At 39.2% G+C, this 24198-nt stretch overlaps 1 protein-coding gene and 1 pseudogene across 1 annotated transcript; both read left to right on the forward strand.

The window, feature by feature from the left end:
- The first annotated feature begins 642 nt into the window (after nt 1–642).
- On the forward strand, nt 643–23072 carry FAM162A (family with sequence similarity 162 member A). Its single transcript, XM_039843185.1, has 5 exons — nt 643–799; nt 15374–15493; nt 16613–16721; nt 19497–19605; nt 22805–23072. Exons 1-5 carry the CDS (start codon nt 766–768, stop codon nt 22895–22897), a joined length of 465 nt encoding a protein of 154 aa, XP_039699119.1. The 5' UTR covers nt 643–765; the 3' UTR covers nt 22898–23072.
- LOC120586876 (uncharacterized) lies at nt 15578–15695 on the forward strand (annotated as a pseudogene).
- Nucleotides 23073–24198: the final 1126 nt, after the last annotated feature.

Consider the following 24198-nt stretch of genomic DNA (forward strand, 5'->3'; position numbering starts at 1 on the left):
CCTAGAGTAGAAGTGGTTTTTCTTAACCTTCCCAGTCCATTATCTACCTTCCGCATCTAGAGAGGCCTTTGTTCGTTACGAATTTTGAAATCACTAAGAAATTGCAAGAAAAGGCATTTCTGGCGGGGCGGGTGGATAAGAATTGAATAAGTTTAGATGTGGAAATAATATATAGTTTTACAAAAATAGGTTTAAGTAGAAAACAAAATAGCAAATACACATGCTAATTTCTCAACCCCAGAGATAGTCTCAAAGCCAACAAAGGATGGAGGCCATTGGGCCCAGTCATGTTTTTGATAAAGGTAATGTCACTGAAAACACTGGAAGAACAGTGTACCGAAATACTGATTTATGTAGACAGTGTGATTTCAGGAGTCAACAGTTCACAAAATAGAGCATATTACTTCTATTTTAAACGGGTATTTTCTTCCATGCAAAGAATAATGCTGCAAAGGTCCACTACACTCAGACTCCCAAAGAGCATTTTAAGTACATAACCAGGACACTGGGCCGGGAAGATCCAGCCAGACTGGCCTCCCGCACATTCCACTCGTCACGCACGTTCCCCATTCCCCGAGCATCACGCAAGCTCCACCTATCACGCGGGCCCCGCCCATGCGCCCAGTGCGTCACGCACAGCCCACTCGCTCCGCCCCCCCAGCACCGCCCTCGTCCTTCCCATTGCTGCCCTCGGTGACATTGAGTGTATCCACGCCGCCGCCGCCGCCGTCCGCCAGGCACTGCTGGTCGTCGGAGTAGGCGGCCATGGGGAGCCTCCGCGGCCTGCGCCTGGCGGCGGGTGAGACGTGGGCTGGTCTAGGGGCGGGCGGGAAGCCAGGTTGGCCACTGGGTTTGGAGTCCTGCAGCCTCCCCAGGCCTGGTAGTTGCTTGGTGCCATCACGCACTCCCCTTAGGTTGTTTGGAATCCTACCTGCGTGGTAGTAATAATGGGAGCTAGCAAGGGTTGAGCGAGCAACTGCTAAGCAGACACTGGGAGCTGGCCCGGACTGACCCTCACACCTGGCTCTCTATCCACCCAGCTCCCATCAACCTTATGATCCCTTGCTCTTTCCGTCCCTAACTCCTTCCCTCAGCACCAGCCTCCTTGGAGCTCAGTTTTTAATGCTCTTGCTATCCCTAGAACTCCCCCGTTGCCTGCCTGATTCAGCTTTCCACCTAACCTCTCCCCTCCGCTACTCTACTTGAGTCTCCTCCTGCCCTGTATCTCGCGAGTTTATCCGTGCTTTCAGAGAAGACGTAGTCCGGGGTTTCCTACCCATTTAGTCTCTGATTAAGCAAGGGGTTTAAGGTTTCACAGATTAATAGTAATTGTTTTCTTAAAAAGGGGGATATGTTTTTCTTTTAAACAGTTCTACAGTTAAGTGCTTTCTTGGAGGAAAGTGTTATGTAAATGAAGGATCTGCAGTTTGTTTTCCTAGTAGACATTTGTATAATGGGTGGGTATTTGGAGCCAGAGCGTAATTTGCCTTCTTGCGGAACCAGCAGAGCCTTTATTTAGTAGGAGCTAAGAAATCAGCGTTTGCCTCTTGGCTCTTTTCTAGGCACCAAAGCAAATCACTTTTGGTCACCTTTATAAGTTTGATAAGGCATAGTGATTGATCTTTTATTCCTTGGTATCAAATTACTAAAAATTTGTTTAATTCATATTTTGAAGGAAGAATCCCCCCAAACTTGGCAATAGAAATAGTGTAAATATACATTGTACATGAAGTAATGTAAAAGAAAAAAAGTTATCCTTTACATACATGGCTTATTAGGGAGAATGGACTGGAAAACATGTCTCATACTGGGAGATTATTATTTACTTCCTTTAAAACAAATAGCCCCTCCACTAAAAGAGATTGATTTCATTCATTTGTTCAGCTATTTCGCCTAAAATCTTTTGTGTACATTAGTCCCCCATTTACCTGAGGTTTTGCTTCCCATGGTTTCAGTTACCTGTGAGTAATCGTGGTCTGAAAATGTTAAATGGAAAATTCTAAAAATAATAAATTTCAGGTTCTGAGTAGTATGGTGAAATCTCTCACCTTTTAACTTTATCCTGCCGGGGATATGATTTTGAGACATAGAGTAATTTAAGAAAGGACTTAAAGACTGATGTTTTTGAGTGTGTAGGACTCAAAGGTGTGTTGCTCCATTGTTATAAATAAGAAAATTGGGAAAGGATACTGGTTTGGTAGAGAGGATGGTGTGTTATTGAGTAGTAGGTGGCATTGAGTTACAAGGTGAGGATGGGACCTCTCAAAGACCTGAGAACAAAGGTAGAGTAAAGTTAGGGAAATATATGGGAGCCATCAGTGTAGAGCTGATTTTTAAAACAGAATGGAAGAGTCTTCCCTGAGAGAAATGTGGAACAGAGGCAAAGACTGAACCTATGGAGGCTTGACATGTAAATAGCAGGAAGTGGCAAAGAGGATGTTAAAGAAGGTAGATCATAGAGATCAGAGATGAAGAGAGAGGATGCCAGGAGGGACTGAGTCCTTGTAGAAGAATGAGATCAGTAGGGTCAAAGATGGAAAGAGTGGAGTCAAATGAGCTAAAGATGAGGATCTAAAAAAATACATTCATATGACTAAAAAGAGATCACTAATGTTGTTAGAACAATTTTAGTAAAATGAGTGGGGGAGGTGGGTAGTGAGGTCAAGGTAGTAGATACATGCCTCTTAATTAGTCATTTGAGGTATGAAATGAAAGAGATTAACATTTTATTTATAGGAGCTATTGAGAACAAGTGAATGTTTTGTACAAGACAGTGAACTTTCAGTGCTGCTGAGGTGTGATAAGACAGGAATTCTCATAGCTACTGATAGACATGTAAACTGATTCAGCCTATCAGAAAAGCAGTTCGTTATATATATCAAGAATCTTAAAAGATCCTTTAACCCTCATATCCTTTAGCCCTCCACTGCCAGGATTCTATAAGAGAAAATAATTAGAAATGCCATCAGAGATTTACATAAAAAGTTGTTCACTGAAACATTTTTTGTAATAGTGAAAAATGGGAGACAAATCCAGCTGTCAGGAATGATTGAATTCAGTTTTTATCTGTGTTGGATGTTATACAGCTATCAAAGTATTTTTTAATTGATAGCTAGGAAAAGTGTTTATGATATAAGCAAAATATAGCATTAGGTGATTATGAAAAATGTATATGTTGTATCTGGAGCAAAGTCCGGGAAGAAATACACCAAGTTGTTATTCCTGGAGAGTGATTATGGATGCTTTTTTATTTTTCTTAATACATTTTTTTAGCTTCCAAATCACCTATAATGAGCAATTGTTACTTTTATGATTTCAAGTTTTATTTTATTTTATTTTTTTGTTTTAAAGAGCGAGGAGACATTTGGCAGAAAAGGGGCTGTAGAAAGGAAGGATCTAGGAGGTTGTTAGCTAAGTTTGGTACAACATCCCTTAGTAAGAGGGATCACAGTTGGAAGGGTTCATTGGTTCTGAGTGAAGGAAGGATAAGTATTCTTCCGAGCCTGCAGGGAAGGATGAGAAAACAGATGGAGAGATAGGAAATCTGTTTCTGTCTCAAAGCTGATTTAGGTCAACATCTAAGGCCAAGAGAGTTTCACACACCCCTGTTGGGAGTGGGCTGCAATGTCGCTGGGAGGAAAAACACTCACCAAGAAGTATACTGGCCCACCTCACTGAAATTTGGCCACCAGATACACAGAACTGCAAGACTTTTTTTTCCATAGTTTCCCCCCAACTTCAAAACTGGCCAGGTTTCAAAGATTTATTTATAAGTTTGTTTTTTCGACTCGAAAAGATTTTTCCCATAGAACCAATGTTACAAATGGTGATTAGGATTCTAGCCAGCCCACAAAACTCATTATATCCATCTGTCTTGCCAGTATTTCCTCCCAAGTATTTTTCACATCTGTTAAGTAATCTCTACTAGGGCCCTTAGCTAACCTGTACCCATTACACACCCCACTCAAATACAGTGTGTTGATACCACCTAACAGAAGCTTCCACATTCATGTCTTCCCACTCCTCCTTTTCTCCTCTTCTCCCTCTCCCCAGGCCTGTCTGCATTCTGCATCAGATTTATCGTCTGGAAACACCATTGTTATTGTTTTCCTGCTCAAAACTTCTACGCCTATTTCCCAAATCCCTTTTGGGGCATGGCAGACAAATGGACTCTCACTATGAGGAAGCATGGATAGCCACAATACCCAGAGCCAGGGAGAGCTAGGCTACTGTCATCACTAACATTCCAAGCCCTAGAACATCTGCAGGGACCTCATTGACAAGGCGGAGTTATTAGGCTTGTGAGTGATGGTAGTCTGGCAGGCAGATCCAGAAGTCTGTGCCACATATAAGAGCAGGGCAAATCAGATTTGAAGCCAGAAAAAATCCATCCCTTGGCAGAATAGTTGCAGACAGGCGATATCAAGACATTCAGGTCTGATCATTGAAAAAGCTCAGAGCAAGTTAATATTTCAGGTTTGTCCTTTTGTTTTGTAGTGGCCAGTCTTTAAGGCAGTCTAGCTTTGCTTCTAAAATGCACACTAAATCATTGGTTCTGTATATTCTAAATGAGCTCTGGGTGGGAATAAGAGCTCAAACTTCTCAGTGACATAATTACCCTAACTTAGTCATTCTTACTACTAGGTCTATTGAGCAGCTACAAATATTTGATGTATAATTTATCATAATTATAAAATACAGTATTGAAGAGATAGTGCATGTGTATGAATCTTGCTATCCTCAGGATAGACATACATTTAGCTTTTTCTTCCTGAGATTTAAAATCAACTCTGATCCACAAACTTTCAAAGTTCCTTCCTCAGATTTGCTCTTTCCTATCATAGCAAACATTTTAGGACTAGCAATACCTTATTTCAATTCTAAAAGGATTAAATAGGCATTTGTGGACTAGCATGGGAACCATGTAAGTATTTAGATTAGAATATCTTTTGGTGTGACATGAAAAAGGAACATCATTGCCCCAGAAACAAACTTCTCCCAGTGGAGGTCATGGTAGCTACTGGCCTTTTGGAACACTAGGCAAAGAGAATGAGGTGGCTGGGCACACAGTCTCACCTCAGGGCAATAGGATCAGCCAGTTCTGTGAGCTCTGGTCATTCATTGTGAAATAATGAAACCGTGGCTGTGTTTACCCATGAAGGGAGGCCAGCCACTGTGGAGGAGGGGTGTGAAATAAAGCCTTTTCAGGAGGTGGAACAGTTCACCCTGCATGTCATCAAAGACTGAGTGGTGTATTAGACACTATGTCCTCTGTAAAATCTGAAAGCTGGCATACTCCACAGGGATTCCAAACTGTCAGTATAGTGAGTTCTACGTTATTGATAGGCAGAAGTGAGAAGTAAAGCAGAGCTTCTTTTCAGTAAATTGACTGTTAGAAAGAGGGGTTTAGAGCCCAACCAGAGACATAGTATTAAGTTCTGCAGGTGTGCCCCAGTCATTCATATAGCTTATGTTCAACAGGGACTCTGGCTGGCTGTGTTGAAGAGCAGCAATTCTCACACATGGTAGCACGTTAGAGTCACTTAGACAGTCTTTTTAAAAAATATTAATGCCAGAGTCCTGCTCCCAGATATTGGGATTTGATCGGTCTGGGATGGCCCTGTGCATTCTTTTTTTTTTTTCCCCCCTTTCCATGCTCTTGTGATTCCAATATGCTAAGTTTGCAATCCACTTTTCTAGAGTAGTACTTCTCAAACTTTAGTATGCAGAGGCATCACTTGGAGTGCTTATAAAAATATTTTTCTAGGCCCTACATCAGAAGATCAGAAGGTTTAGGCTGGAGTCTGAGAATCTGTATTGCAATGACACTCCTAGCTGAGGGCAAATAGCACGTACCCTAATGTTAACATCTTACATAACCACAGTACATTTGTCATACTAAGAAATTAACATTGGTGCATTACTATCAACTAAAAGACTTTATTTGGTTCTTATCAGTTATTCTACTGTTGTCCAGTTTATGTTTGGGGATCCAGGCCAGGATACCACATTGCATTTAGTTGTCATGTCTCATTCTCTTATCTATGACAGTTACATATTCTATGATTTTCATGATCTTGACAGAATACTGGTCAGATAGTTTGTAGAATGTTTCTATATTTGGGTTTGTTTGATGCTTTCTCATGATGAGACTGGGATTATGAGTTTGGGGAAGAATAAAGAACACAGAGGTAAATTGCCCTTCTCATCACATCATATTAGACGTCATCACATCATATTAGACAGTACATGATTTCTACATGATTTATGATTGGTAATTTTAACCTTGGCCAGTTTGTTTCTTCCTTGTAAAGTTACTATTTTTCCCTTTCCATACTCTGTTCTTTGGAAGCAAGTCACTAAATCCAACCCACACTCAAGGGGAAAGGGATCCAGGAGGGAGGAGTATTTATACATATTGTGATTTTTTTTTTTAAGGAAGATTTGTCCCTTCTCCCCGCCTTCATTCATTCATTCAGTTATTTAGGTCAGTATGGACTTGTATATTTTATACCCTAAATTATAATCTATTACTATTTTATTTTGTTGCTCAAATTATTCCAGTTTAGACCCCATCAGATCAGCTCCTGTGTCCCTTTATATGCCCTCATCCTTTTGTTTTTTGAACAACTTTTTTCCTTTCTGGTGCTGCAGGATGTTCCAGATTCATCTTGTATTACCTCTGCCCTAGCCTAGAATCAACCATCTTTCTCCAAGGAGCCCAGTTCCTTTTATTAGATAATGGTATTTAGAAACCAAGATCTGGGCACTGAATGTGCTTGTTGCTACTGAAGTGTCACTGATTTCAGGCCCACCAGTGAGAAATACATATATGTATACTAAGCCATGTGTATACATAAGCTTGTGTTATATCTGTATCTGTCCATCTAATACCTGTATATTTACAAATATGTGCAAATAATATATATAACATTTATATTAGCTGTGCACACACACACACACACACACAGCTAAGAGTTCATTCTGAGTTCTCTGACTGTCTAGCACCACAGGGTTCCTTTTAGACTTCCACTCTTGCTTTTGGAACTTCCACCTTCACTTTCTCTGACAGTGAGAAACCTGGCTCTCATTATCTACTATATATTTGCTTATTCAACCCTAGTATACTTGTAGTTTTATAATTGTTAACTCATGCTCCTATAAGAAAAAAATTACCAGTTAGTGTTTATATATAGTTCTTTTTGTTTTTAGTCTTACAGTTTCCAGTCAAAACAATGTTACTTTGGTCAGTTCCTTTTTTCTCACATGAAGGTTATAAGGTTAGGTTATGTCCTACATTTCTAATACAGTTAGATGTATCTGTCACTTCTTCCATCCTGGGATTCCCCCAGTGTCCTGCTTGATATTTCAAAATTTGCACATATCAAAGCTGTTTGTGATATACAGTTTTACGAGTTTAAACAAATGCCATGATTTTATCTTTAAGCATAACACTGGCAAACTTCATAACTGGCAGCATTCTTGCAGCACACCTGACAACTAATCTTGACACAGTTTAAAAAACCCTAAATTAGATAATCTAAAAGGTTTTTTCTCCTCCAGCATTCATTAAACCTTCATTTATCATCCCTGATTCCCAGAAATTGGTCATGTCCCAGATCATATCACCAGTGGCTATCTCCAGGAGGATCTTGGAAGATTCTGAGAGAAAAAGGCATCCCCACCTCTCTGCACTGTCCATCATGAGGTTAGAAAGGCTTTTTTATGGAATGGAGGGGACAATAGGGCAGAACCAGCTGGTACTTGACCCAGCTTCATCTCAGCTGACCCATTATATCCTCCAACTAGCAGCAATACCTCTAAGGCATTGGTTTTCAAATTATGAGCCACCAGACCAACAGTATCAGCATCACCTGGGAAATTCTTAGAAATGCAAATTCTTGGGCTCCAACCATATTTACTGAATTAGAAACTCTGGAAATGGGGTTCAGTGATCTGTGTTACAAGTCTTCTGAGTAATTCTGATGTACACTAAAATTCGAGAACCTCTACTTTTAAGATTAACCAGGCATTTGCCAGTCAGAGCCTTAGGAGCAGCTGTGAGGCTTCATCTGGACTTCCTGCTAGGGCCCTAGGGATGCAGAGCTAGCCTGGAACAGGCTGCAAGAGCAGCCAGAGGGCTAAAGGGCTGTTTTTCTTTTGGTTTATATGTTTGTGTTTAATTATGGTCCACCAGAGGATGGAAAATTTCTGCCTTGGATGTCTGGGGCAAAATATTCTATCTCTTTGAGATTAAAAAAAAGAAGGTCTTAATAATGGTACTAAAACTTTTATGCTTTTGTTTTTTTTAGTGATGTCACTTTTTTAAAATGGTTTTTTTTACATTGGCCTATTATTTCTAGTATATGTAAGATTATGTTTGTGTATGTTTTAATCAGGTAAAAATTATTGGCATTCAGTATGAAGTTGTAGTAAGAAAAAGCTAGGAAATATTTTCTGATTTAGGTAAACCTCTTATGCCTTCAAGTCCTTATCACCCACTTCCACCTCGGGTACCTGTATGATCTCAAATCCTACTTCTGTCCTCATTATTTACTGTTCCAGCCACTCTGGCCACCTCTTTGTGGTCCCTAGAATCACTTTAGAGCCTTTACATTTACTTTGGTTTCTATTTGGAATAGCCTTCTACCAGATATCCACATATAGATATGTATAGCTAGCTCCCTCACTTCTTTCAAAAGTGGCATTCTCAAACAGAATTTCCCTGACTATGCTATGTAAAATTTCACGCATAAATACTCCATTCCAAGCACACAAACATTCCATTTCCCCATTGTTTATGTTTTCTCTTTGGCACTTGCTAGCTAATTGTGTACGCACACACACACACTTTATAGTGGAATGTAAGTTCTACTGGCATAGATTTTGATCTGTTTTTGTATATCGTCCAGAAAAATGCCTGACATGGTAATACTCAATTATTATTTGTCGAATGAATGAATATCTCCAAACATGCATTTATGTGACTGATAGTAAGGAGATGTACATATTCACATTTTTGCTTTATCATTATTATCCATACTGAGCTGAGAGGCAGCTTCTTTCTCTCAGCTGTCTCTGTTCTATTCTTCTAAAACCACCTTTGCTCTAATTAAGAGGGATAGGGAAAGGCAGCTACCTAAGGAAATAATACCGATTCTATTTCTGTTTCCTGTCTAGAGAGCAGAGTCCTTTTACCTCACTGCCAGATATCGTTCCTTTCTGTCTCAGTGCCTGCCATAGAGGAATGGGACAGGATGGTATGAGATGGGGCCTTATCAGTCTCATTAAACCAGTGGTTCTCTGGGGAAGATGAAAAAGTCCTGGAGATTAATGGTGGTGGTGGTGAATGGTGGTGATGGTGGCACAACAATGTGACTACTTAATGCCACAGGACTGTACACTTAAAAGTAGTTAAAATGGTAAATTTTGTGTTTTGTATCTTTTACCGCAATATTTCTAAAAAGCCATAGTGATTCTCAAAGTGTAGCTCCAAACCAAAAGTAGCAGCTTCACTTAGGAACTTGTTAGAAGTGCAAATTCCGAATCTCCACCTCAGAACTATTGATTCCATATCAGTGATTTGTGTTTTAACAAGCCATTCTGGTTGTTCTGAAGCACACTGAAGTTTGAGAATCAGCATTCCATAGTTTTATTTTAATCCTGAGAGCTATAAAAAACTATTGAAGAGTTTTATAGGATTTTCTCATGCCCTAGTAACTGCATAATTACCTTGGTCAGAAGTTCTGACCACTTTAGGGGTAAAATTGAAAAGTACTCTGGAAATGTTTTGAAGATGAATGTTTTAAGTAGTTTTTAAAAAACAAACTTAATCTTAAGAGTACCTGCTGTGTTTCAAGCATCTTGCCAAATGCTCTTATATTTGTTTTTTGTTTTTCATTTAACCCTCAAACCAGCCCTGGTGAAGTAAATACTACATTATCCACATTTGAAATGGGAAACAAGCCAAGCTCAATTATTATTTATCGACTTTTCTTATAGTGTACATTTGCTGCCAGTAGGTGGCACTGATGGTGTGGTTACCCAGACTCAGGCAAAGCTTTCTGGGATTACAGACCTAGAAAACTGAAATAAATGAGATCTCTTATGGAAGAAATCAGACTGTAGGTAACCACAGATCCTTACAGAAATTGAGGTTCCAGCTTCTGGTATGTCAGAGTAAGGACCTCTGAAAATCCACTCTATATATAAAAGTGATGAAAACTGCCAAAAAGTCTTAAAATCAACTTTTTCAGAATTCTAGAAAGTAACCAGAGGCTTGTGACAATCTGAGTAGTATTTATCCAAGAAAAAGAACTTAATCATGGTAAGAACAGGAAGCCTCGTGGAATTTTAACTGATTTCTGTCTTCTCTCAGCTTCATAGTAGCCTTAAAAACTAATAGCCTGACAATCATAATAGCTATGGAAACCAGCAGCCTAGCAAGCACTGAAGAAGGCAGAATCAATTTGTAGTACCTTAAAACTCCCAGCCCCAGGCAATTGCTACTGTTTGACCTGCCTGGCTGTCCCCTAGAAACTCCCACTCGCAGGGCTTGCTTGCCTTTTATTTTTATTTTATTTTATTTTATTATTATTTTTTCCTGACTCAGAGCTAATTCAGTGTTAACTTCTCCTCCACCTCTCACTTCCTCCCCCCCCACCCCCCCCAGAGATACACCCCAAGTGGCACACACACAGTCCTTCAGCAAAGGCTGGCAAACGTATTGGTGCAATTCATTTAAAGAAATCTCTGTCCAGTTATTAGTTGACCACCATGCTAACATAGAACATAGGCTTCTATGGCAAAACACAAAGAACATAAGGGAATATGGATAAGTGAAATAGAATTGAGAGTCCAGAAATAAACCCTCACATTTTTCATCAATTGATTTCCTATATCGTGCCCAAACCACCCAACATGGGAAAAAATAGTCTTTTCAACAAATGATGGTGGGAGAACTGGATATCAACATGCAAAAGAATGAAGTTGGATCCCTTCCACATACAGTATGCCAATATTAACTCAAAATGGATCACAGACCTAAACGGTAAAGCTAAAATTAAAACATTCTTAGAAGATAGCATAGGAATTACGTTGTGACCTTTTATATGACACCAAAAGCTCAAGCCACAAAAGGAAAAATGGTTAAGTTAGACTTCATCAAAATTAAAAATTTCTGTACTTACAGGACATAATCAAGGTAGTGAAAAGACAACTCATGAAATGGGAGAAAATGTATGCACTTATATATCAGATAAGGAATTGTATCCAAAATATATAAAGAACTCTTACAACTCAGTAATAAAAAGACAACCCAGTTAAGAAATGAGCAAAGGAGCTGAATGAACTTTCTCTGGAGAAGATATACAGGTAGCTAATAAGCATATGCAAAGATCCTCATTGTCATTACTCAGTAGAGAATGTCATTAGTAGAGAAATGCAGATCAAGACTACAATGAGATACCACTTCACACCCATTGGGATGGCTTTAATAAAAAAAGTGGACAGGATGAGGAGAAATTGGAACCCTCATGCATTGCTGATGGAAATGTAAAATGTTACAGCGCTTGGACAAAAGTGTGGCAGTTCCTCAACTGATTGAACATAGGGTTACCATATGACCCGGCAATTTCACCTCTTAGTATATGCTCCAAAGAAATGAAAATCGACGTTCACTCAAAAACTTGTACACAAACATCCATACCAGCATTCTTCATAATAGTCAAAAAGTGGAAACCATCTAAATATTTCTTGGCTGACTAATATTTAAACAAAATCTGGGCTGTGTATGCAATGGAATCAAATTTGCCAGTAAAAAAAAAAAAAATCAAGTACTGATAAATGCTGCAACATGGATGAACCTTTAATACTGGATAAATGAAAGAGCCAGTCATAGAAGGCCACATAGTGTATGATTTTGTGTCATTTATATAAAATTCCCAGAATATACAAATCTGTAGAGACAGAAAGATTAGTGGTTTCCTAGGGTTGAAGGGAGGAAAAAACAGTGACTGCTAGTGGATTTGGGGTTTCTTTCTGGGATGATGAAGATCTGGAATTAGTAGTGATCAGTACACAACTTTGTGAATATACTAAAAAATCACAGAACTGTATATTTTGAAAGGATGAACTAGATGATAACAGAATATGTATCAATAAAGGTTATTTTAAAAATCCTTATACAAATACAATTTTTAATTTCTTAAAATCGTTATGTTTAAAATTTTTTTAACTGCAAGAGAAAAAAATTGAGGAAATCTTGTTTCTCCTCCCTGTTGGGAGCCCACCTTTGTAACCATGCATATGTTACTCCTATTCCCTCCAAATTCCGAAGCTACAAAGACACCCAAAAGAGTCTGGAACTTCAAAAGTATAGACTTTGTCCACTAAGAAGTAGATTTAAAAAACTACTCTCCTGTCAGCCTTTAACCACAAAGCTATGAGGACACACTCTTGTTGCATTAAAGCCAAGTCTTAGGCATTTCTCTTTTTCTGTCATGGCATGCCAGGACCTTAGATTCATCACTGCTGTCTTTCCATCTTTTCTGTTTCATTCTACTTCATAGTGCTCCCTTCCTTCCATGTCCTAGGACTCTAGGGCTCTTTTGTGGTCTGACTCTGAATCCTATACCAGCCCTGGTCTTGTATTATGACCCCCATACTCAGAATATGTGTCCCCTTTTATCCCACCTTCATCAAAACTAGTTCTGGCTACAAACTAATCAAAAACAGACTCACAAATATAGAGGACAATCTGGTGATGGCCAGAGGGGAGGGGATTTGGGAGGCTGGAAGAATGGAGTGAAGGATTAAAGAAGTACAAATTAGTGACGGATAGATGGTCATGAAGAGGAATTTTCATTTGAAACGCTAACCTTATAATTAGCTCTATGTACTGCTTCTGTAGATATGCTTGCCACATAGGCCGAAGGGCAGGGTGACCTCAAAATTAACTAAAGACTCATCCTCCCTTTTGCTTGTTCTGTCTAGATGACAGGTGTATTGCCTAAGTTCTCTTTGTAACTGCCTGTAACCCATAGCAACTCCCACACTCTGTAAATGCCTGAGGACAAATTAAGCAATCCGCCCCTGCCAACTGGCCAAATGTAATTGCTCGGATAAGCCCTATAAAAGCTAGGTTGTATCTGAGCTCAGGGCCCAGATCTTCAGAGCACTAGCTCGTCTGGGACCGCCAGCGTAATAAACCTGAGTTCTCCAACTCTCCAAGTGGTGCTTGGTTTCTTGCCGGTCTGATTTTTTCCTGCAACATTTCTGCGACAGTCATGGGGATGGGGAGCACAACATAGGGAATGCAGTCAGCAGTAATGTAATGGCTAAGTGGAGAGCCAGAGGAGAGAAAGAGCAATTAGAGGGATCATTTTATAAACTTTATAAATATCTAACCAATATACTACATATTTGAAACTAATAAAATAAAATTAAAAACACTGAGATACCATCAAAAAAAAAACAAACAAACTAGTTCTGGCTGTCTCTGCTTCGAATTCTGATTAATTATCAACTGATTAAAAAAATGAGGTAAAGGAAACTAAGTTCAGGAATGTATGTCCTAGCTTTGTTCACAGAAAAGGCTTGGTAGCAACGATAAATCCATTAACAATGAACCGCCCTCCATAAGGATCTCAAAGCATTTCTCTTTTAAGGAATCAGAGCATCTTGAAGGGGAATGTCTCATTTTGAATCAGGGGCAGAGGCATTCAAAATGAATCTGGAACATGCTGTCAGAAAGGGAGTTACCAGTGATCACTGAGCACGCACTGAAAAGACTCATGAGCCAACTTAGATGAGTTCCCAGAGATGAAAGATGGAACATCTGAGCATCAAAAAGAAAAATTAGAAATGGACCCAGACATACCATGTGTTAAAATACAAGAGTTCTTCAAGATGCTTTTAAACTTAAAAGGTCACCTGTGGAAATTGCTAGGAAACCAATTCATTAATTTGAAAACTGGCAAAGGGAAAGAATCAAGCATTTATTCCACATTTTCTGTATAACTTTTACCTTAGGATAACCATATAGTTAATGTGGAAAAGAATACTTCCATTTTGCAGCCCCTACTGAAACAATAGGTCTAGGTAAGTAACACCAAAAACAATAGATGAAAGGTCGATGGGGAACTTTCTAAGGGATAAGTCAGACCAAAGTCATCTACTGATCTATCTTAATAGCACAAAAAGAAAGCATGTATGCTTCTGGCTGGAGATGCACTAGGAGGTACACAATACCACCTATGATATATTGCTAAAACTTCTACTTGAATATGATCAAACCTCAAAAATCTGTTTACAAGAAATAAGGGAGTTAGATAAATATGTTAAACACTATGGGGATGCCATCAACAAAATATAAAGTGAGAAAAATTCTCTAGAATCTGAGACCCAGTTTCTTCAACAAATTACAAGAAAAAAGAGCGTGGGGCAGCCAGGGAGACCTACAGAGGAAGCATCAACCATATTCAATGTGTGCACCTATTTAGAGTAAACCAACTAAAAAAGTTATGAGCCCATTCAGGAAATTGAATCATCATACTTGATCATAATGTGCTGATAACCAGGAATTATTTTTTAGTACTATAAATGGTATTCTACATATGATTTTGAAAAGGTACTGTTTTTAGATGCATACTGAAGTATTTATGGATGAACTAATATGTTTGGGTTTTAGAATAATTCAGTAGGGGTTAAGGAATAGGTGAGGTTCAGATGAAACTATTGACTGTGTATTGATAATTGTTGAAACTTTGTGGTGAGTCCATGAGATCTATTACTCTCTACAGGTGCTTAGAATTTAGATTTTAAGAATTAACTACCTATATTACTATATATAATAATACAGTTTTATACTTTATATATATGTAGTTTTAAAATTATATATAATTCATAACTATATCCAAAGCCGATATCTAGAAGGAACAAGGCTTTCTAGAGCCCCTCGCCATTGCAGCTCCCTACCCAGAGTTTACCAGAGCAGTACTGGCAACTAGGCGTCTTGGTTTATCACTTCTGGAAGGTTGCTAATCTTTATTTACCTAAACAGCGGGTGCTGGAATACATAATATTTTCACCAGAACCATTATTGTTAAGATAAGACATGTGAGAAGCACTTTTATAAAACTTACAGCTGATGTTTATGTTGTAAATTCCTAATTTCCTAATCAGCAACATACGTATATTTTAAAACAACACCAAGCATGGCACCCTAAATATAGCATGTGTATCTCACATATAGAGTAGTATATTTGTTTTTTAAATGAACTAATTTGTATAAATGAAATATATACCTTGCAAGCATTTCTCATTTTGAGACATCAGATTTGTTTTCTCTGAAACATCTTTCTCTCATTTCTAGGAAATTGGCTTAGGTTATGCGAAAGAGATGCTTCCTCATCTCTAAGGCTTACCAGACACTCTGATTTGAAGAAAAATGGATTTTGCACCAAACCCCAGGAAAGTCCAAAAGCTCCATCCCGTAAGTTTTGATTAGCTTTTCCACTTATGGACTAGGCAGCTCTCAAAGAGTAGGATAATTTGGACTCAAAAGAACCTAAAAGAAGTCTACAGCCATGCCACCCTGAACAAGCCGGATCCCATCTGCTCTCGGAAGCTAAGCAAGGTCAGCCTGGTTAGTACTTGGATGGGAGACCACCTAGGAAGACCAGGTGCTATAGGTGTAAAAAATAAAAAAAATAAGGGATCATAAGCTGACAAAGTCTTTGCAGTCGGTGAGGTCAACCAAGGGTTGCCTTAAAAAAAAAAAAAAAGAACCTAAAAGAGAGGTGGTCACAGGGTTTCCTACATCATACCTACCTGATCATGTAGTCATGTAGTTCAGGCCCCCGAATTGTACTGACATTGGATATGCTCACATGTAGCAATGATTTCATTTTCCTCATTTGTCATTTTTATCTCTTGCCTCAAAGATTGGACTGGAGCTTTTTGCAGGAGAACAGAACACAAAAGTAAATAGTGGCCTAGAAATTATCTTTAAGGAACCCCGAAGATGAACCGAATCAAGAAATGACATTTTGAGTAAATTATATCTAGGGCTAAGCTCTGGTTTGGGCATTAACTTCAGCCACATTTAGTCCTATCCCTAACTTAAAGCCTTCTCACTGTTACCACTATGGGAAGAAGGAGCATAATTATAAATCGTAGGTTCCTAGGAACTATTTACTTGTTGCTCCTCCATGGCAGTATACTAGAGGCCAGCAGGTCTTGGTGAGTGGAGAGAAACCATCCTCAAAGAATATTTATCAAGAGCTTAAAAATGTTTATACTCTTTGACCCTTTCTTGTTCATCTGCCTCTTTGGCCACTCTGTTTTCCTCTGTTGCCTGTTTCTCCTGTCCTTTTTCTTGGGTCATGTCCAAGACTCAGCCCTTAGCCTTCTTCTCTTCTTTATCACCCTCACTGGCTCTCCTTTTACACCAATGGTTATCTCTACTCCCAACTTATTAATGAAACCTACTCAGGTGGCATAAATTTAGACACAATAGCTCTAAAATGGCACAAATAGCATTTTCCTCTTGCTAAATTTGAGAGTCATAATCTCACATAAGTAAGATATGTTGTCTTGTTTTTTTTCATAGACACTTACACCCACAGAGTGCCATTACACAAACCTACAGATTGGGAGAGGAAGATTCTGGTGTGGTCAGGTCGCTTCAAAAAGGAAGATGAAATCCCAGAGACTGTCTCGTGAGTGCTGAATTTAGGGTTGTAAGAAGTTTTTATTTCTCACTGATCTGTTTTAAAGGAAAAGCAGTTCCTCTGAGTCTGGCTGTTTAAAATCTTTCAACCAAATTAAAAAATTTTTCACTTCTCTAAATTTTTGCTCTTTGGCAAGTACCTGGAATAACTATAGTGCTGGAAAATCTATGCCTTATCACTGATATGTAGTGCCTAGTGAAGAGCTGTTGGATACTCTGAAGTCAACTCATTTGATTTCCTCTCCTAGTTACAGAAATGTGACTGAACAGTTCACTGTTTTTAGTTTGTTTTAATCTGGGTCTATCTGTTAGGTACCAGTGACAAATAACTATATTCTATAAAATCCACTTAAGTATTTAAAAGCAACATATTCTCTCTTTCTGAGAGCCAGGAAAGAGTGCCTCTCTAAAACCAGCTCTGGGATCTTGAGACTTTTTCAGTCTGTAGATGATGAGTACAGACTCCTCTAACCTGGGGTTTCTCTATCTCAGCACTGTTGGCATTTTGGGCCAAATAATGTTTGTTGCAGCGGGCTGTCCTGTACATTGTAGGGTGTTTAGCAGTATCCCTGGCCTCTTCACCTCTTAGAGGCAAATAGCATTCAGTAATGACAACCAAAAATGTTTCCAGAAATTGCCAAATGTCCGCTGTGGGGCAAAATCACCACCAGTTGAGAACCACTGCTCCACAGATTGCTTGCATCTTGGCCAAGAGTGATTCTGAGAAATAGATGCCATCTCCCCTGTGGGGCATTTATCCTCTTCAGAGACAGGGATTTGGGACAAAGCTGCTGGACACTCCCTTCTAGCAAAACAAAACAAAACAAAGACTGTTCCTGTATCTTCTGGTTTCTGGTTTCAAGTTCTGATTGCAAAGATCTGGGTTCATGCAGGGTATTTTTTTTCTAGGAAGATAACTAAAAAACAAACTAGTATTTGTTTTCTGTTTACAACAGCTTTAAAACAGAGCCCTTATGCTTCTGCCAGTCAAATTAAATAGGACATTATTTTTACTAAAATTATTTCAACAGGAAAGCCCTAGTCTTTCTTAGCTCAAGGACAGTGTACTCTCCCAAGAAATAAGAGCATGCTGGAAATATCAATGATATCAAGTTCTTGCCTGTCCCAATTTCTTCCTGAAAATCCCAGCAGAAAACAAGCTGATTACACACACACACACACACACCCCTAATAAGTGCTGTATAGACTTTGCTATGTAATATCTTCCTCTGTCAACCTTGAAGGTGGTTCCTAGATTCCCCTCAAGCCCAAAGTACTACCTAGAGAGTCACCCTGGAAGGCCTTTCTCTGGTCTTGGGCAACCGTTTATCCTTGTGCTGGTAGTTCTGAATAGGCACTACTTGCCCATTCTGATTGCTCCCTGTAGAATGGAGGACAACATCATGGCCTTATATAAATGCATTTCACTTTCGAAATGTTCCATCAAATGTGGAATAGATCACTTTTCATGAAGATCATATAGCACTTCAGTTGGAAATACCAGTTCACATAAACTATTGCCTACATAAGTAGTTAGTTTGTGGTTGGTGAGATCTTAGAAGCTCTTAATAGAGCAATTCACTGTCCTTAGCAATTGCTCCTGGTTCCTCCCACCCTGCAGGGCCATCCACCTTCAGTGCCTGGAGAACTCTGTGCATTGTTGCTCCCTGAGTCCCAGCTCTTACATCTCAGTGTATATGCTTTCAGGGTTCTCCCACCTAAAATGATCTGGATCCTGTGCTTCCTTTTATTTTCTCTCCCTACTCCCCCCTGCCCCCGATTTCAAATGCACTGAGTGTTAAAAATCTAGGGGGAAAAAAAGTAGGCATTCCCGATCCCATCATCTGGAGATAATCACTTCCTATTTATACCCCACTGAGTAGGCCAGTTCTCTATCCTGGGCCCACTAGGACTCCACATGCCCTGCCAAAGTTCTACCAGACACTCAGACGATATAACTTCGACCCACTGCCCATCTGCAGAATCACCAAGGTGGAAGGACCTTCTCTTTAGACTCTTTCTTGTTTGGCCTCTCAATTTTCACACAAGAACGATAATCCAACTCTCAGCTTTCTGTTAAGGCACATGGCTTCAGTGAACACATTAGAGGAGTCACTTGCCAAAGAGCTCAAGTTCACTGCCACTCAATTTTAGCAAAACATTAAAAGATAAACTTTAAAGAAGCATTGCTTAAAGGGTCCTTCTGCTGTTCCAGATATTCCTGGTTCAAGGCAGAGGGCAAAAAGCTAGGTATAAAGAGCACATTGTTTAACTCTGTCCTGTGTTTGTTTTCTTCTGAATTGTGTTTTGTGTTGAACTTATAAAGCTCATTGCAGTATCTGTTGTCAGGATGTTGGTCAGATAATCATTATACCACATAATATCTTCTTAAGAACCCCAAGGAGAAACGACTACTGATTCCACTTTTAGCATTGGCTGGTAATATGAAACATGAGAACCAAAATCAGGGCCCACCATAGCAAGCATAGATTTATATGCCTTGCTCTCTTTTTTCTGGCCACACTTTCTTCTTTTTTTTTCCTACTGTAAGTTTATGCTATTGTATTGTATTTTATGTATAAAGTGAGTTGTGAAAAGGCCTCATTCTCCTCCCAAGTTCTACAAGATCTCCAGGCCCCACCTCCTTTTCTATATTTATAGGCACCACTCCAATTCTGGTTTGTAGTACACAGAGCTTTATATCCCGCTGGCAACTTCAGAAAGAGAGAGTTAACTTTCTCTCATGATCTCATTGTGTTATTAGGTTTGAGATGCTCGATGCTGCAAAGAACAAGCTCCGGGTGAAGATCAGCTATATAATGATTGCCCTGACAGTGGCAGGATGCATCCTGATGGTTATTGAGGGCAAGAAGGTGAGAGTAGACTTCCTCTCTGTTTTCCACAAAGGACCTAGAGGAAATCAGGGGTTGACTCTTGTATTTATTCTCTGAGAAGAGGAGGCTACTTTCTACTCAAGAAATTATAAGAAACAAAATGAGACATAGTAGGGACAAACCTGGGATATCATGCCTGGAGATAAATAGCCAGTTCTATCTTTGGCAAAGAGAAGGACTAAATTAGTTCTATGTAAAGTAAAAATAGTGTTAGTTATCACAGATGTCTCAGTTTGCAGCTTAGCCTCTCCCAGGCTTGTCCAAGCCCAACACAAGTGGCAACCATCTCCAGATCACTTTGTAGCTCATACCAAGTGGCCCCGGCCAGGGCTCAGGCAGCAGCTGACCTTTGTATGCACCAGAGCCCCATTCAAGAGGCCCAAAACCAACACACCCAATGGTAATTTCAGACCACACCTGAGCACCACCCAACCACCTCCACAAACCACACGCAAAGGGCAGACTCAGCGGCAGCAGCGCCTTGCTAAAGCTAGTCCTGCTCTGTTGTTGTGCAGGGTCAGCTCCTGCACAACAGCTCCTCCACTTAGTCACAAGCCAGTCCTCACAGCCAGTCAGCCGGAGGGCCAGTCCCTCCTATTGATGTGCAAATAGCATGTGCAATAGTCCCTCCTATTGATTTGCAAATAGCAAATATAGGCTCAACTACAACACACAGCCCACACAAAGGACACACTTGGCGCACCCAACTCAGGTGACCAGGGTAACTGCGCCATTGGGACCCACAGGACACCTACTATATAAGGCCACTTTAGTAAGACTGGAAGACATAGCAGCTCTCCCTGATACATAGAAACAAACAGGAAGGCAGCCAAAATGAGGCAACAAAGACACTCCAAATGGAAGAACAGAACAAAGCTCCAGAAAAAGAACTAAACAAAATGGAGACAAGTAATCTACCAAATGCAGAGTCAAAACATTGGTTTTAAGGATGCTCAGTGATCTCAGTAAGAACTTCAATAAAGAGATAGGAAACAATAAAATGGAAATAGAAAACAAAAAAGAACCAGTCAGAAGTGAAGAATACAATAACTGAAATAAAGAATACGTTAGATCAGCAGTCCCCAACCTTTTTGGCACCAGGGACGGGTGCTCCTACGAGAATCTAATGCCTGATGGTCTGAGGTAGAGCTGAGGTAATGATGCTAGTGCTGGGGAGCGGCTGCAAAGACAGAAGAAGCTTCATTTGCTCACCCGCTGCTCACTTCTTGTTGTGGGCCCAGGTTCCTAACAGGCCTTGGACCAGTACTGGTCTGCGACCTGGGGCTTAGGGACCCCTGCATTAGAAGAAATCAACAGTAGATTAGGTGAAGCAGGATGGAATTAGCAATTTGAAAGATAAGGTAGCAGAAAATACCTAATCAGAACAGCAAAAATAAAAAAGAATCCAAAAAAATGAGGATAGTTTAAGGGGCCTCTGGAACAACATCAGGCATACCAACATTTGCATCATAGGGATGCCTGGAAGAGGGGAGAGAACAAGGAATTGAAAACCCTTTTGAAGAAATGATGGAAAACTTCCCTATCCTGGTGAAGAAAATAGACATACAAGTCCAAGAAGCGCAGAGAATCCTAAAGAAGATGAACCCAAAGAGGCCTACACCAAAACATATCATAATTGAAATGCCAGAGGTTAAACACAGAGAATTTTAACAGCAGCAAGAAAAAAGCAATTACATGGGAGCTCCTGCCAGAAGGGATCAGCATAAAATATTCGGTGATGAAAAGCAAAGACTTATAACCAAGATTATGCTATCCAGCAGAGCTATCATTTAGAATTGAAGAACAGACAAAGAGCTTCCCAGACAGGAAAAAGCTAAAGGAGGTCATCACCACCAAGCCAGTGTTACAAGAAATGTTAAAAAGACTTCATTAAGAAGAAAAAAAGATAAAAAATATGAATAACAAAATGGCAGTAACTACATACCTATAAATAATTACTTTAAATGTGAATGGATTAAATGCTCCAATCAAAAGACATAGGGTGGCTGAATGGATAAGAAAACAAGACCCTTACATATGCTGCCTACAAGAGACTCACTTCAGATCAAAAGACACACACAGACTGAAAGTACAGAGACGGTAAAAGATATTTTATACAAATGGCCAGGGTGGGGGGAAAGCTGGGGTAGAAATACTTATACCATACAAAACAGACTTTAAAACAAAGGCTATAACAAGAGAGAAAGAAGACTCAGTAATCCCACTGCTGAGTATTTATCTGAAGAAACACAAAACATTAATTCAAAAAGACATATGCATCCATATGTTCCTTGCAGCATTATTTACAATAGTCAAGATATGGAAGCAACCTAACTGTCCATCAGTAATGAATGGATAAAGAAGTGGTACATATATACAGTAGAATATTACTTACCATAAAAAGAGTGAAATTTTGCCATGTGCAACAATATGGATGGACCTAGAAGGTATTTTGCTAAGTGAAATAAGACACAGAGAAAGACAAATATATGATTTCACATGTGAAATTTAAAAAACAAACAAAACAGAAACAAACTCGTAGATACAGAGAACATTTTGATGGTAGCCAGATAAGAAGGGATGTGTGAAAAAGGTGAAGGGATTACGAAATACAAATTGGTAGTTACAGAGGAATCATGGGGACATAAAGTACAGCATAGGGAATATAGTCAATAATATTGTAATGACTATGGATGGTGTCAGACGGGTACTAGACTTACTTACTAGAGTGAACATAAGTTATATAAATGTTTAATCACTATGTTGAATACTTGAAACATTATATGTCAAATGTAACTGAAAAATCAACAATTATTATTTTTTTTAAAAAAAGAAAGCTTTAGTAACTTGCCCAAGGTCCTGCATCTCCCTAATGGCAGAGCCACAGTTTGAACCTAGACCTAATTGAGGTGAAAGTAAAATTGCCCCCACTTATCTAGTGCTTATCATATATCAGGTATTGTTAAACTTATTTAATCACCATAATAACTCTAAGAACCTAGTTTTATAAAAGAGGAAACTGAAACTTCAAAGATTTCAAATAATTTTCCCAAGTCACACAGCTAATTAAGTGGCAAGATAAAAATTTAGAGCAAGGTTTGCAAGTTACCAAACAAGGTGATGACATCCTCCCCAAACTGGCGAAAATAATCACTTGTTCAAATTTGTTTCATTTTAGGCTGTCAAAAGACACGAGTCTTTAACAAGCCTGAACTTAGAAAAGAAAGCTCGTCTGAGAGAAGAAGCAGCTCTGAAGGCCAAAACAGAGTAGCAGAGGTATCCATGTTGGCTGGATTTTGAAAATCCAGGAATAACATTGCAGCACCAAGTCTGTATTAAAAGGAATGTGGTATGAGGATCCATTTCATAAAAGTATGGTTTGTACAAACTTAAAGCATTTCCTATTTCTGCTCTAGAGGTACAAATAAATTTTCTTAAAGAAATGACTTGTTCATATTTCATGACTTTGATCCAGGTTAAATGCAGCCTCAGCTTTTTTGATAAAATGGAAGAATAAAAAATGAGACAACTTAGTTTGACTTAAATATTAACTCTTCTTTAGAGAGTCAGGTACCATATCTTACTTTAATTCCCATTATCAGAATGGCTTCTAGTTCTGCATCTCTCTCTTTCACTTCCAGAAGGATCATGAATACCAGCTGAGTACACTGCCCGAGTGCCTCTTGGAGAGCTAAACTCCCCAAGAGCCATGGTTCTTCCTTCATACAGCCATGGGAAGCAGCCAGACCACACTTTGCCATCTTTAGGTGTGCTGGCAGACAGAGGCTTTTGGGAGCGCAGTCTTTGAAAACGGCCTGGCAATGTGATGAGAGTGGTCTGGCCACAAGTTTCTGAGGACTTTGAAATCTCAGCATCATGGAGTTGCTTGGGGCCAGCACAGTCACCTCTTTTGCTCCATGGCTTAGAATTCCCAGCTGGTCCTTTTCCTGCTGGCTTTACACTAAACTTCTCAATTATGAATCTGTCAAATGCATTTTCTTATTAAGTGTTGAAAAACAAGCATTTGCACCTGGCGCATATCTTACTTTTTGGGATCCCAAGCTGTCTCATTTTTAGGTATGGATGCTGGTTTCTATTTTAAGTATTTCATTTATTCTCACATGCTTCGTGGGTAATAACGGATGACAAGTCCTCATAGTCATCCCAACCTGCTAGTTCTCTTCAGATGGTTATAACAGATTACAAAGTAATATATGCAGCTGTTTAGGAACTTGTTTAATATTATACTCAGTAAAATGTAATTCATCAGTCTATCTGTAGCTTCATAATCTGATAATGTTAATGTTTGTCTATAAACTTGATGTTAGAGTAATTTGGCCGTAGCTTCTTTTTCGTTACCAAGTTCTTTGATTTTTATCACTTGCAAACATATTATCAAAAAGCAGTTTCTTATACAGTTAGCAGATTCGTTTTTCTTATTTTGGAACACTTATGTTACATCTTACCTAAACCAATGTTTTAAATTTGGGTAAGTTTTAATGTACTTCTTTTAAAAATAAGTATTCTTTCTTTGTATAACAGTACCATTTTTAACTTCTAAAGAAGCATTTT

Source organism: Pteropus medius, unplaced genomic scaffold (assembly GCF_902729225.1).
Source record: "Pteropus medius unplaced genomic scaffold, Ma_sr-lr_union100, whole genome shotgun sequence".
Classification (NCBI taxonomy): domain Eukaryota; kingdom Metazoa; phylum Chordata; class Mammalia; order Chiroptera; family Pteropodidae; genus Pteropus; species Pteropus medius.

What these genes read in the sequence shown, in the direction of transcription:
- FAM162A (XM_039843185.1), top strand. Translation starts at nt 766, where the DNA reads ATGGGGAGCCTCCGCGGCCTGCGCCTGGCGGCGG. An exon ending in AAGTCCAAAAGCTCCATCCC is followed by an intron (nt 15,494 to 16,612) that starts GTAAGTTTTGAT and finishes TTTTTTTCATAG; the next exon opens with ACACTTACACCCACAGAGTG. An exon ending in GAAATCCCAGAGACTGTCTC is followed by an intron (nt 16,722 to 19,496) that starts GTGAGTGCTGAA and finishes TTGTGTTATTAG; the next exon opens with GTTTGAGATGCTCGATGCTG.